Source organism: Bombina bombina, chromosome 5 (assembly GCF_027579735.1).
Source record: "Bombina bombina isolate aBomBom1 chromosome 5, aBomBom1.pri, whole genome shotgun sequence".
Lineage (NCBI taxonomy): Eukaryota > Metazoa > Chordata > Amphibia > Anura > Bombinatoridae > Bombina > Bombina bombina.
The window spans coordinates 124,605,392-124,619,238 of NC_069503.1; the positions used below are offsets into that span (position 1 = coordinate 124,605,392).

The following is a 13,847-nucleotide window of genomic DNA, read 5'->3' on the forward strand; positions in this document are numbered from 1 at the left end:
GTATAATGGTATAATATATATGTAACGCCTTTTGCGTCTTCTTTTCTTTTTTAGGAAGAAGATTGTGTTTGAGATATTATTGTTTTATAGAAGGCAGTAGTGGCGAGAATTTCCAGTGTGACAAATCTAGTGAGTGTACACTGGAACTTAATTTACAGAATAAGAAGCGTTACTTCACCAAAACCATTTTTTGTTTTTACAAAAGCACAGTCTATGTTGTGTAAACACACTTTGAAGACAGACACAGACCCCCTGCCGACATTACAGCCAAGTGGCGAGCGATGTGGTCGTACTTTTGCTGAAGCTGCGATTCCTACTTATTCCTATGGGAGACACATCGCCACTAGTCGGAGCAAAAAGGTTTAGCCAACTTTTTTGGAATATATCGCTAGACCTACTGACTGCGAAACTGGCGTGTCCAAAAAGGTTATTTCTTGTGGGGTTTGACAATGCTTAATTGAATATCAGGGTTGTAAGAAAATCAAAGTCAATTTACACAAATATGTTTAATGGGAAAGCACAGAAATATATTTAAAATATTATTACAATAAAGAAAATAACTTTCCTGTTACATTGTTTATGTAAAAAAGCATAAAATCATTGGCTTTTTCCTTGTGTGTATATAAAATAGTCTTATTCTTATCCAGGCGCTTCTAAAGCCTTTAGTGCAGACCAGTATTAATAAACACAACTTGATGCAACGCTTCTCCACTGAATTACCCTGAAAATGTAAGGAACATATCATGTAACACACATTGTTTAATGTGATACTGATCACAGATTTACATTCAGGAGAATTTAGCAAAAGTCATAACATCCTTATTATTAGCTGATACAGACAACATTAAATTTTATGTTACCAATACCCCTGTCCCCAGTGTTCCTACTCTAATGGCTAGATTTACAAAGGGCTAGGAGAATTATATATATATATATATATATATATATATATATAATATATAATATATATATATATATATATATTCTGCTCCGAGTTCTCTGCAGCTAGCCCTTGGAGAGGTGCACCAGTGCGCACAAATTTATAATAAAAATTGCATGTATTTATTTGCGCTGTTTGGAAGGCGAGCTGGGACGATTTATGATTAATTTCTCCTCTCTTGAAAATGAAGTTCTCTTGATTTATTATTTCAAACCAGTGTTTTTTTAGGTGGTATTTTATGCCCTCTACAAGTAATCCATTACATTTGCGTTTTACATGGGGCAAATTTGTGCATTCATTTTGGTGCATTACCACAATAATTTTTTAATTTAACTTTGTTATAATAATAATCCATATAAAACTGTAGCACATTCAAATTGTTAATATCATTTTTATTCTTTGTGGGTAATTTTGCATTTTAGATTTGGCATATGTGTATCAAGCAAAAGATAGACCTGCTAGAATCAGAACGTGCTACTTTAGAAATAGATGTGAACACGACATGAGCTCCAAGACGTGTTGATTTCTAATGCTGTTCCCCACAGTACCTATGGAGAACTATAATGCGCGTATTTGTAGAAGTTTGCGTTCTCCGAAGTCGCAAAAAAATTATGAATTGGTAACTTGGCGTAATGCTAAGGCGAACTCTAGAAAATTTGACTAAAACCAGCAAATTGAACCCTTTTTTAAGGGCATCGGTGTATCTTGGTGAACGCGAACAAAGTGAGAGGAATGTATAATCGGACTTGCCCAATTTTAGGAACAATTTGCATTAATAAATCAGAGGATTCAGTCGTATGCGGATATAAAGGCGCAATATTAGGATAATTGGTTTGATAAATCCTGCTCTTAACAGCCCAGGAGTTTAGTGTCTCTCTGGGGTCCCAGTTATCTAAAGCTCTCTGGGCTTGCGAGATTTTTACAGTGTGCCTGGCAAAAAAGAATTCCCTTCATTTAAAGGGACATGAAACCCATTTTTTTTTTCTTTTGTGATTCTGACCGCCCATAAAGTACCCAACTTTCTTCTGTTTTCAAATTGACTTTGCTATCATAGTATTCCTTGTTGAATAGATACCTAGATAGCTAACGTGCACATTTCTGGAGCAATACATGAACGGAAACACTGCTGCCACCTTCGTTCTTGCAAAAGTATAACATAGTTGTAAAACTGCTGTCATATATGGCTCCAGTCACATGCACGTCCTTCCTACACCTTCCTACCTGCTTTTCAACAAAGGATACCAAAAGAGTACAAAGTAAATTTGATAATAGATGTAAATTGGAACTTTTTTGTTGTTGTTAAATCGCACACTCTGTATAAATCATGAAAGACATTTTTGGGATTTTAAGTCCATTTAAGTATGTGAAGGCGATGCATATATTATAATAGGGCACACACAAAAAAATGTAATTTAAAAATCAATAAATAATAAATGAATAAATTAAATTTTAAATTAAAAAGCCGCCGTTAAAAAAATGATATTGTTAAATCATATTAAAAATTGTAACAAATTGTTATGCAAAAAACTGTTTTCTTTATACCATTGACTTAGTCTTCTTCACTGGAGGAACTGTCCTCATACGACCGCTGCCTTGTATTGTGCTGTTGGACGATCCTTTTGCGATCCATCATTCTCCTAATAAACTTTTTAGATACAGCCTGAGAAATGAGCAATGATATCACTTTATTAAACTACAAATGAGAGATCATATGGTAAAGATTTTCAAAGAACATTAAATCCTCACATTCAGATCAACGGCACATTAGTTAAGATTCGCTACTGGAAGAGCTAGCATTTTTATAAAAACATTTACTGTGTCTGTGTGCAACAAAAACTATTAAATAATATCAATACAGAAACTGTAAGAGTGTCAATAACATTTCATTATCAATGGAACAGCCATGGGCTCCCGATTCCCCACTAGTTTTGCAGATCTATGGTCTTTATAGTGATAATTTAATATTTATCTTTGAAGGAGATGAATGTAGAGTTATATTTTTTTTTTGGAAATGAATAACAATTGGAGTTTAAAATTCACCTATAAGTATTATAAGGATTCATTTGATTTTTGGATTTGCATTTAGGTTGGGCAGAAGATGGTGCTTTCATTACCTATACTTATTTCAAACAAGGTGATACTAATAGTTATTTAAATTTAACATTCCATAGTAATCACCAATTACATCCCCTTTAGTCAGTTTAGGAGAATTAGACTGAGTTGTACATCACTAGACAACTGCATGCATCTCTCTTCATATAGTAATGAAGCATGACCAGTGCTCCTGTTCAAATGAAGGTAGATGCCAGATCATTACAGACAGTGCTGTGCCAGTGTTCTGTAATATTTGCCGACCGCATTACGTTTTCCGAACCACGTAACCACAGGCAGTGGGAGGGTGACCTACACTGCAGAATTTTTTTTTAGGGATGGGGAGCTACACTACAGAAAAGGGATGGAATGGGGGGGGGGGGTTGGGGTTCCCATATGTAATGATTGCAGGGGGGTGCAGATAAGTGTGGGTGGGGGGAAGAGAGCAGTTTTGAAGGGATGGGAGGATTCAGGAGGGAGGGTAATCTCTACACTACAGCTAGAATTAACCTTATAAAATACCTAATTAACCCCTTCACTGCTGGGAACAATAGAAGTGTGGTGCACATCTGCAATTAGCGGCCTTCTAATTACCAAAAAGCAATGGCAAAGCCATGTATGTAAATAATTTCAATAAGAAACCCAAAGTTTGTAAAAAAGTAAATTTTTTATATGATCGCATTTGGCGTTGAAATGGTGGTATGAAATATACCAAAATGTGCCTAAATCAATACCTTACGTTGTCTACTTAAAAAATATATAATTTTGATAGGTAAATAAAAAAAAACAAGGCTTTATGGAGTGATGCCCAAAATACTGAAAAAGTTTTAGCATTTTTGCTAAGTTCTTCACCAAAATTAAATAGATATTGGATTATTTTAATTAAAGATAAAATTCTAAATAAATTATTGGATATCTTAAATGTGTTTTTAGGAGCGCAACAACCTTAAAATTAAACTGGTTCCGAGCAAAATAGCATCTAGTAAATCAGTTTTTAGAAGAAACAAAAAAGTGGTATTAAAAAAACGTTTTGCATAAAAAGAAGGTTTTTTTTTTTTTAAATGCGGAATACAGAGATGTAAAATGTGCCATTCTAGTACACATGGACAAACAACTTGTATCTACAATACAACAAGAGAAATTAAGATTCAGTCATTTTTGACGTTATAATTGTTATTTATTTATTGGATTGTTCTTGTGGAGCCTAGTATATAGGGCATACAACCAAGAAATTAGATTGTCCTACACTGTAGATATATTAAAAAGAAATTTGTTTTACATAGTGTTGCTAACCATTGTGAAAAAGTACATAAAGCCTGTTATTAATTTTAAATAACTTAGATTGAACAGGTTTTTAGGTCTCGTAGGTCGAACAGGTTACAAAGGTTGACAAAAAACAAGAATACTCTTTTAGATCATTATAGTATTTATGATTGTGTAGGGTAATTATTAGGGATAGCCTGGCTATGACTACGGCTGTGTAAGCCGAAACGTGTAAGCCAATCTATGCTACGCCTGCACGTTTGGATGTATCCTGGGGTTGCACCCTCATTTTGGATTTTTTTTTAACTTTGAAGAACCTTTGTTTTCTATATATTGATTATTATGATTATTACTTATATTATATTGTAAGATTAGAAATACATTATATATACACTGCACATTTTAGTATTTTTCTTGATAAAGATAATAGGAAGGTTGTTATAGACCCCCTTAAATGGTCATGTTAACACTATTATAATTGTGTTTACACTATAACACTAATCAGTTATATTTTTTAAATTTCGCATTAACATAAACTTTCTATAAACAGATCCGGAATGTTAGAGGTATTTAAAGGACAAAAAGATGGAGGATTCCTAAAAGTCTGTTCTGCTTATTGGAATTGAGCTTGGCAGTTGCTCTGGGTGATTCCCTACATACAGGTTGAAGTGCTGGTCTGATTCTTTGTTGATTGAGCAATATTTAAAGGACCAGAAAATACAGTAGATTTACAAGATAAAAAGACAATGCAATAGCACTTAGTCTGAACTTCAATTAAGTAGATTTTTTTTATTTTATTTCAAAGTTATGTCTATTTCCACTCCCCCGTATCATGTGACAGCCAATCACAAATGCATATACATATATTCTGTGAATTCTTGCACATGCTCAGTAGGAGCTGGTGACTCAAAAAGTATAAATATAAAAAGACTGTGCACATTTTGTTAATGGAAGTGAAGGTGAAAGTTGTTTGAAATTGTATGCTCTATCTGAATCATGAAAGTTTAATTTTGACTTGAGTGTCCATTTAATTCATCAGTTGTAATGAAGACAGGCTGTAACTTACTTTTTAATGTAGCGCTCAAATATTAACACAAGAAGCAATGAATATAAGGTGTTTTACTAAAAGGCATCAGTGTGCTCTGCGCTCATTACTCACCTCCTCGCTGGAGCTATCAGACTCTGAGCTTCCGTCTGACATGCAACCTCTATGGACACAGGCTGGTTGATGTGTTTGCCCTCTATTGAATGACACATTTACACGTCTGTCCGTTGTCAGCTTTTCCACCTGTCCCTCACCCGCAGGAGTGGTTCCTCTCTGCCTCAGACAAAAACAAGGGGCTATCTGTTATAAGGGCTGCAAGATGTTAAGTATTGTAGCAGGCTGCCCAGTAAAATCTTAAATATATTGTAAACTTAATGTGGCTGTGAATTTAGGAAATAAAAATGTGTATCTGCATCTTACTTTGTTTGCAGACCATATTTACCTGTGACATTTGTAATAAACCATACTTATTTCCCCCTGGAATCCTTAGCCGCTGCCCCCATGGCAGAACAGTTCATATATTTAATTTTGCAGCAAGTAGTACAACTCCCAGAAGGCTGCTGTCCGCCCTTTTTGCTGCACATTCTGCGTGTGCATGAGCTATGTGACAAGAATAAAATGTCCCCTTTAATGCTATTTATGATTTATTATCTTCATTGCGTTTTCCTTCATATTCAAATTACATAGATAAAATTGCCCATTAAAAACAAATCATTTCATTACCTAATCACTGATTTTTTTATTAGTTTTGTTTGTTTATCTGAAGGGACTTATTAAGATTCTCGCTCAGAACTGCCACACTGCAAGTATAAGGTATACAGTGAATCACAATGCTACAGGCAGCAGATTGTTTGCATTTTGTGTGAAGTGAGAGAGGAATACGCGGCGCGCATGCGCATCATGTTTGCTATTGCTAGGGGAACTGGGCAGACTCAGAGATTGACGAGCGCGCCTGCATAGGAGACAATGGCACGGTCACTAGCCATGTGATTGGCTGAACCATCTGTTGAAGAAAATTAAAAAAATAGAGAAGCCATGGGGGTGGCCGTAGGAGCCACGAGTAAGGGGTTTTAAAAGGTAAGTTTTAGGAGTCAGTATTGCAGCCACAGCAGTAATTTATTAACTGATGTGATAATTGTTATAGGCAATTTTAAAATTGTTTAAAAAAATGATGTTTACTGTCTCTTTAATGTTCATGTTTTTTTAAAGTCATTTACCCCTTGAGTGCTAACGACGGCTCAGAGCCATCGCTAGCACTCAACCACCTTTTGAGCAATCTGGGGGCTCCCACCGACTCCCAGCCCGGCGATCGGGCCTGTATAGTGACAGGCATCGCCGGGGCTTCCCGTTACGTGCGGTGATGTCACGCACAATGGCGTGATGACGTCTCAGCGCAACTTTATTTCAAATTAACAATACAAAGTATAGGGAAAGGGGGCATGCTGCTTAGAAGCCTGTATCTCAGGCATCTAAGCAGCTACAGACCCCCAAGACCCACCGTTGGAAAGGGAATCGTCTTGGGGATCGGAGGGGGGGGGGAGTCAGAAAAGTGAAAAACAGAAAAAAATAAAATCCTGCTTAGCACTCCAGGGACACTGAACCCAAATTTTTGTCTTTTGTGATTCAGATAGAGCATGCAATTTTAAGTAACTTTCTAATTTACTCCTATTATCAATTTTGCTTCATTCCCTTGCTATCTTTATTTGAAAAAGAAGGCATCTAAGCTAAGGAGCCAGACAATTGTTGGTTCAGTACACTGGACAGCACTTGTTTATTGGTAGGTGAATTTATCCACCAATCAGCAAGAACAACCCAGGTTGTTCACCAAAAACGGGCCAGCATCTAAACTTACATTCTTGCTTTTCAAATAAAGATACCAAGAGAATTAAGAACATTTGATAATAGTAGTCAATTAGAAAGTTGCTTAAAATTGCCTGCTCTATCTGAATCACGAAAGAAAAAAATTGGGTTCAGTGTCCCTTTAATGTTAGCTAAATGTAAAAGGCTTCATATGTCTCAATGAATTACAAATATGGAACAGAAAGAAGTGATAGGCATTTAAGGCGGTCAAATCTCTACTGTTTACATGAGTTACTGTCAACCAATGAGGTACAATTATTAAGTTTATGTTGCTGACAGCCAAGGAGTAAAATGACTGCTTAGTTGTGAAAAATATACACAGTAGAATCAAGAGTGGGGTTTAAGGTATAGCTTTGGTTGGTTGTGGGAGGGGGTGGGGGGCACTGCATGATGGCACAGACCACTAGGCCTAGTCACCTGCAGATTGAGGGGGCAGCTGGTAATCTGTTATTTGCTTGTTAGATTAGATTTCACTGCTGGGGCTATTAAAGACAAATGGGACATGAAACACAGATTCATTCATTAATTCAGATAGAGCATTCAATTTTAATACACTTCCCAAAATGCCTCTGTTATCAATTATGTGTATTTTCTTGTTGACCTTTGTTGAAAAGCAGGTAGCTGAGCCCAGGAACGTGCATGTGTGTGGAGCACTATTTACTAAGTTCAAATAGTATTCAGTGTTGAAGAAAATTCCTTGGTACAGTAGAGAGTGCACCTGTCTGATAAACTATATGGTAGAAGTTTTGAAAGAATATTTTTAATATTGTTGTACATTATAAAAATGCTGCCATCTAGTGTTCAGAAGCATTCTTGCAAGATAGCTGTCATATAGTTCCCCAGATACGTGCGCACTACCTATCTAGGTATTCTCTTTAACAGACAATTCTATGATAAGTACATTTTATAACCAAAGATATTGGAAAATTCCTTAAAATTGTACAATTACCTACCCTCGTGCCCAGCAGCACTTCTGGAGGGGAGTGGTGCACAGTTACCTACCCTCGTGCCCAGCAGCGCATCTGGAGGGAGAGTGGTGCACAGTTACGTACCCTCATGCCCAGCGACGCTTCTGGAGGGAGAGTGGTGCACAGTTACGTACCCTCATGCCCAGCGACGCTTCTGGAGGGAGAGTGGTGCACAGTTACGTACCCTCGTGCCCAGCGACGCTTCTGGAGGGAGAGTGGTGCGCTCCTCACAGCAGCCCAGACATCTGCCATTAATTGAATTTGGTTCTCCTCCAAAATCTTCCATATCCCAAACCCTTGTAACTGATTCCCCAAGTCTGTTTTCAATGTTGGAATCTGTGTTATTTCTACCCTGTGGAGGATCAAAGTAAAAAAAAATATTGAGAGAGATATCTTACTAACATAATGCCTGTGACTAGCTATGTCTAATGCAGTAACAAGTCTTGACTGGATCTTTCAAATTAGGCAATTGGTTGGTTGATTGACGTAAATTAGATGTTAATGCATTCAAAACATTTTCACACTCACCTAGTATGTTGATTTATTGAAGCACCGCAGAAAAATCTTGTAATTAAAACGTGTTTACTGAACATGTTTTTAAGTTTCAGTTCTTGCGTATCTCAACCGGAATCAGCTAAAACAGCCACATACACACTAGGGATTGGTGAATGTGGTGAAAGTGTAATACGTTTGGTAGAACGAACAGTCCTGTGGACATTTGTTTATGACAACTGAATGTTGATAAGAATGAAAATCCATTAAAATTTGGTAATCAAACGTTTTTTCCGGTTTTCAAATATTACTTTAATTTTTGAATGTTTATAAATAGATTGAATATTTGAAATTTGAAATGTAACATTCGATTTAACAAATTCGATTCAGAAGTTCAATAGTTCATGTGGTAGGGAATTTAGTAAAATGATTCCAATATGTTGATTTACATTTTTCTATTTCGAATAATGCATATAAAGAGAGCATTAGATACTATTACAAATGTATTGATTCGATTTTTCAAATTCAAATATTGCGTAGTTTGGTTCAAATTATGTAATATTCAAATAAAGAAAATATGAATCGAATATTATATTCATTCAAAGATAGCCTTAGAAATACTATTATATTAATGTGATATGGAAGCTTTAATAAAAATTATTTAAACAAAACAAAAAACAAAAAAAAAAGAAATACTATTATATTAAACAAATGTTAGAATGTTGTACAAACATTCGAAATTTTAAAATTACGATCGAATGTGTTAAAATTACTTTTATTTTTCTAACGTTGCAAAACATTCACCCATCCCTAATACACACGCACTCTCAACCATTCGCCACAGCTACGAGAGGGTCAGGATTAATTCAAGTTCAAGATCTCGCGCTTTATGCCTCGTTATGGTGTAAGATCAGTTCACAGCACTAACACTTCATGTGTTAAATAATTTGCTTCATATAGAAATACATGGTGGTCTCTATATGATCTGTGGCTAGGACCTGATTTTTCACCTTCAGTAAACAACCTGCAAGTTCTGAAAGGGAAGCTGTAGTCGGCCAGAAGGGAATAAATATCCATTATTATCATTTATTTATAAAATACCAACATGTTGCAAACAAGCGCGTGACTGATTACGCAGCAATATTTACATATTATAATTTTATTCCTGAACACATTGTGCCCCTTTAATTAGGTACTGAAGCCTTCAATTCTCTTCAATCACATTGTTGCTTTATTCTTGCGCTCTACGCTGTATTTAATCCATTACATTATAAAATAATGTGTGTACTGCTACCATTAAAATAAGGAATAACATTTTACATACAATTTACACACATATGATTATACTAACCCTGACTACTCCTCCCTGCCCGCAGCAGCCTAGGCAGTGATTATCTGGGCCCAGATCCATAGGCTTAGAAGTCACAACCTCTCCAGCGATCTGCAACACACATTAAATATGTCCTCATTACAGTCGAACAGCAAAAACATGAATGTATCTGTCTAACGCGTTTCACAGTAAGCTGTAGAAAACATGTCCCCAGTGTTTGTAAAACCTACATGTTAGTTAAAGTTACATTATACTCAGGTAAGTAGCTGATAAAGCTGCCGCAGGAACTCCCCATCAAATGGGTTGGGCTCTTTCCTGCACCTCAGCACCACTGAGAGGTTTATTTCTGATATTGCCACTTGTTTACATATCTTTTTTGTAGATTGCAGTATTGAAATTTAGATTATAGATGGTGATTACAACAGGCAAAAGCAGCTATTTCAAATGACTAAATAAATGTAAATGTGTTATTTGTAAACAATTCACTCTAGCAGGTAAAGTGGATCAGTGGGAACTCATTAAGGGGAAGCAAATTCCCTTTAAGGTACCTTTCTGGTGACACTGACAATATAGATACTGAATGTACAAAAGGGGCAAGAGGTTACTCATGTGAAGACAACAAAATGGGGGGGGGCACAAAAAGTTGATCATTAAACTAAATATCAGGTGTGCAGGAGGTGGGGTACCATATCTTTTCATTACATATTACTAACTGTTTTTGTCTCTCTCCTTCACCCCACTCCTCGCAGGTCACTGTTCATGGGAAAGAGTTCATATTTTGCAAATTCAGGGCAGCTGTCACCTTTGAGGTCTTTTCTTTATTAGAGTTATAATTTGGGACTACTTTGAACTGTTTATTGCAAATGTCAGCACATCTTGTTTAGCCAATATGGCTGGCACAGGACAGCTGGGTGTTTACCAGGAATGCCAGCGATCGGTGGCCGGGGTTGTAGGACCAGATGCTTTTCTTCCTTCCTCGCTGGGCAGAACGCAGGGGCTGGTTTCCATGTCCCCTCCTCTTCGTGGCCACCGTCTGGGTGGAATTTCTCAACTACAAGAGACACATGAGGCCCACAAGGAGCATAATAATATTTCATGATAAATATATAAAACATAAACATTTATGATAAAAGACTAAGTTGATGGATCATAATAACTAAGCACACAAAGACTTAACCGTTACACTCCTAGAAAAGTCAGGGGGAAAAAAGAGGGACCTAACATAATCCTAACTGCTCTACCCAGTTAAACACATAGGTATCTCTACAAAACAATAACATGTAACAAGTATGTATTTTGGCCTAGGCAAACAAGGCACTTGCCTAGGGCGTCAGATTTGGGGGGGGCAGCACTATTTGAGTTTCAATACACACACTCACTACACACACACTGCACTACACACTCACTCCACTACACACACTCACACTACGAATATTCACCATATGTACGCACACGCATATAAACACACGCACACTTGAACATGAAAATTTATTTTGGAAATGCCATGAAAGAAAAAGTCATGTTATACCCTCACCAAAAAATATTATGGCCAAAAAAGGTCCTTAAACTTGGGGGGGCAGCAGAATTTTGAGTGCCTAGGGCAGCACAAAACCTAAATACACCACAGAGCTGATTATTTTACCTGTGCTCTAGTTCGATATCCTCTAAATCTGGCCTGTTGGGGAGGTTTGAAAACCAGTAGTCTAGACATATGAGTATATAGCGACTATCATAGGGATCATTTTGGTTTGCTGATTTCTGAGCAATGGGAAAACCAAGGCAATATTAATTACACATTGCTCTTAGATCTGTTTGTGTTACTGAAATGTGATTGATAGTGATTCATATAGATTATTTATGTTTGGTAGGACCCAATATATTTTATGTTGTTTTTAATGACATTTTAGACATTTTTAGTGAATTATTAAAAGTTACATTTTAAAGGGGATGTATTTATGCTTGGGGAATTGAACTAACACATATATGGAGGCCCATTTATCAATCTCCATATGGAGCTTGTGGGCCCGTGTTTCTGGAGAGTCTTCAGCCTGCTCTGAGCAGCGGGACAGGAATCGCCACAATTCAACCCGATCGAGTACGATTGGGTTGATTGACACCCCCCTTGCTGGCGGCCGATTGGCCGGGAGTCTGCATGGGGCGGTGTTGCACCAGCAACGCTTGTGAGCTGCTGGTGTAATGCTGAATACGGAGAGCGGATTGCTCTCCGCATTCAGCGATGTCTGTCGGACCTGATCCGCACTGTCGGATCAGGTCCGACAGACATTTGATAAATCGGCCTCATAGACTTTAGAAGTGAGTGCTTACTTATAATGCTTTGTTTCTCATACTTTATTTTAATGTATTAATGACCTAGAATAAATATTGTCTGTAATGATCAATAGATGTTTAATTGAGCTAAAAAACTTTCATAGTTAAAAAGGAAATGTATATCCTCTGGTAAGAATCACACCACCTGTAACTAGTTGTAGCCACCAATCAGCAAGGGCTAGCCAGGGTGCTGAACAAAACATGGGCTGGCTCCTAAGCTTACATTCCTGCCTTTACAAATAAAGATAGCAAGAGAACAAAGAAAATTTTATAATAGGAGTAAATTAGAAAGTTGCTTAAAATTGCATGCTCTATCTGAATCATGAAAGAAAAAATGTGTGTTTCATGTCCCTTTAATTACTCAGTCACAGGGGCCTAGAAAATGTGTTAGATAATAGGACAACACTGCTAGAATGTCATCTGAAATGAATACAGCAGTGTCAGTTTTTTGTACTGCCTGTACTTACTACAAATTCTCATTGCAGCATACAATCATCTTTGTGTAAAAAAGGAAGATACCATCCCTAGTAACCATATCCCCTGCTAGAGGAACATCAAGCATACAATGGTTTTGCTTGTCCTGAAACTAGCAAGATAATGTGGTATCTGGAACTTTGTTTTCCTCCTTAGTTTGAAGAAGTTTACTTGAAATCTTCCAAGATCACTGTGTAATCCCACAAGATTATGGCACAACACGACAAGATCACCTAGAAATCCCACAAGATTACGGCAAAGCACAACAAGATCACTGTGAAATCCCACAAGATTATGGAAAACACCACAAGATCACTGTGAAATCCCACAAGATTATGGCAAAACACCACAATATCACTGTGAAATCCCACAAGATTATGGAAAACACCACAAGATCACTGTGAAATCCCACAAGATTATGGCAAAACACCACAATTTCACTGTGAAATCCCACAACATTATAGGAAAACACCACAAGATCACTGTGAAATCCCACAAGATTATGGCAAAACACAACAATATCACTATGAAATCCCACAAGATTATAGCAAAACATCACAATATCACTGTGAAATCCCACAAGATTATGGCAAAACACCACAATAACACTGTGAAATCCCACAAGATTATTGCAAAACACCACAAGATCACTGTGAAATCCCACAAGATTATGGCAAAACACCACAATTTCACTGTGAAATCCCACAACATTATAGGAAAACACCACAAGATCACTGTGAAATCCCACAAGATTATGGCAAAACACAACAATATCACTGTGAAATCCCACAAGATTATGGCAAAACACCACAATATCACTGTGAAATCCCACAAGATTATTGCAAAACACCACAAGATCACTGTGAAATGCCACAAGATTATGGCAAAACATCACAATATCACTGTGAAATCCCACAACATTATAGGAAAACACCAGAAGATCACTGTGAAATCCCACAAGATTATGGCAAAACACCACAATATCACTGTGAAATCCCACAAGATTATTGCAAAACACCACAATATCACTGTGAAATCCCACAAGATTATGGCAAA

General features: G+C 36.9%; 1 protein-coding gene across 3 annotated transcripts in view; it reads right to left on the reverse strand.

Annotated features, from left to right (window-relative positions):
• Window positions 1–491: 491 nt before the first annotated feature.
• LOC128660068 (uncharacterized) overlaps window positions 492–13,847 on the reverse strand; it is a 35,720-nt gene continuing 22,364 nt past the window's right edge. Inside the window, exons 4-9 of one of the 3 annotated variants that reach the window (XM_053713673.1) lie at window positions 10,909–11,040; window positions 10,011–10,100; window positions 8,352–8,519; window positions 5,454–5,612; window positions 2,483–2,600; window positions 492–721 (exon numbers count right to left, since the gene is read on the reverse strand). In XM_053713673.1, coding sequence (XP_053569648.1) covers window positions 2,490–2,600; window positions 5,454–5,612; window positions 8,352–8,519; window positions 10,011–10,100; window positions 10,909–11,040 — 660 coding nt within the window. In that variant the 3' untranslated portion in view covers window positions 492–721; window positions 2,483–2,489. The remainder of the gene's footprint in view (window positions 722–2,482; window positions 2,601–5,453; window positions 5,613–8,351; window positions 8,520–10,010; window positions 10,101–10,908; window positions 11,041–13,847) is intronic. The other 2 variants (XM_053713674.1, XM_053713675.1) reach the window with 2 other exon arrangements.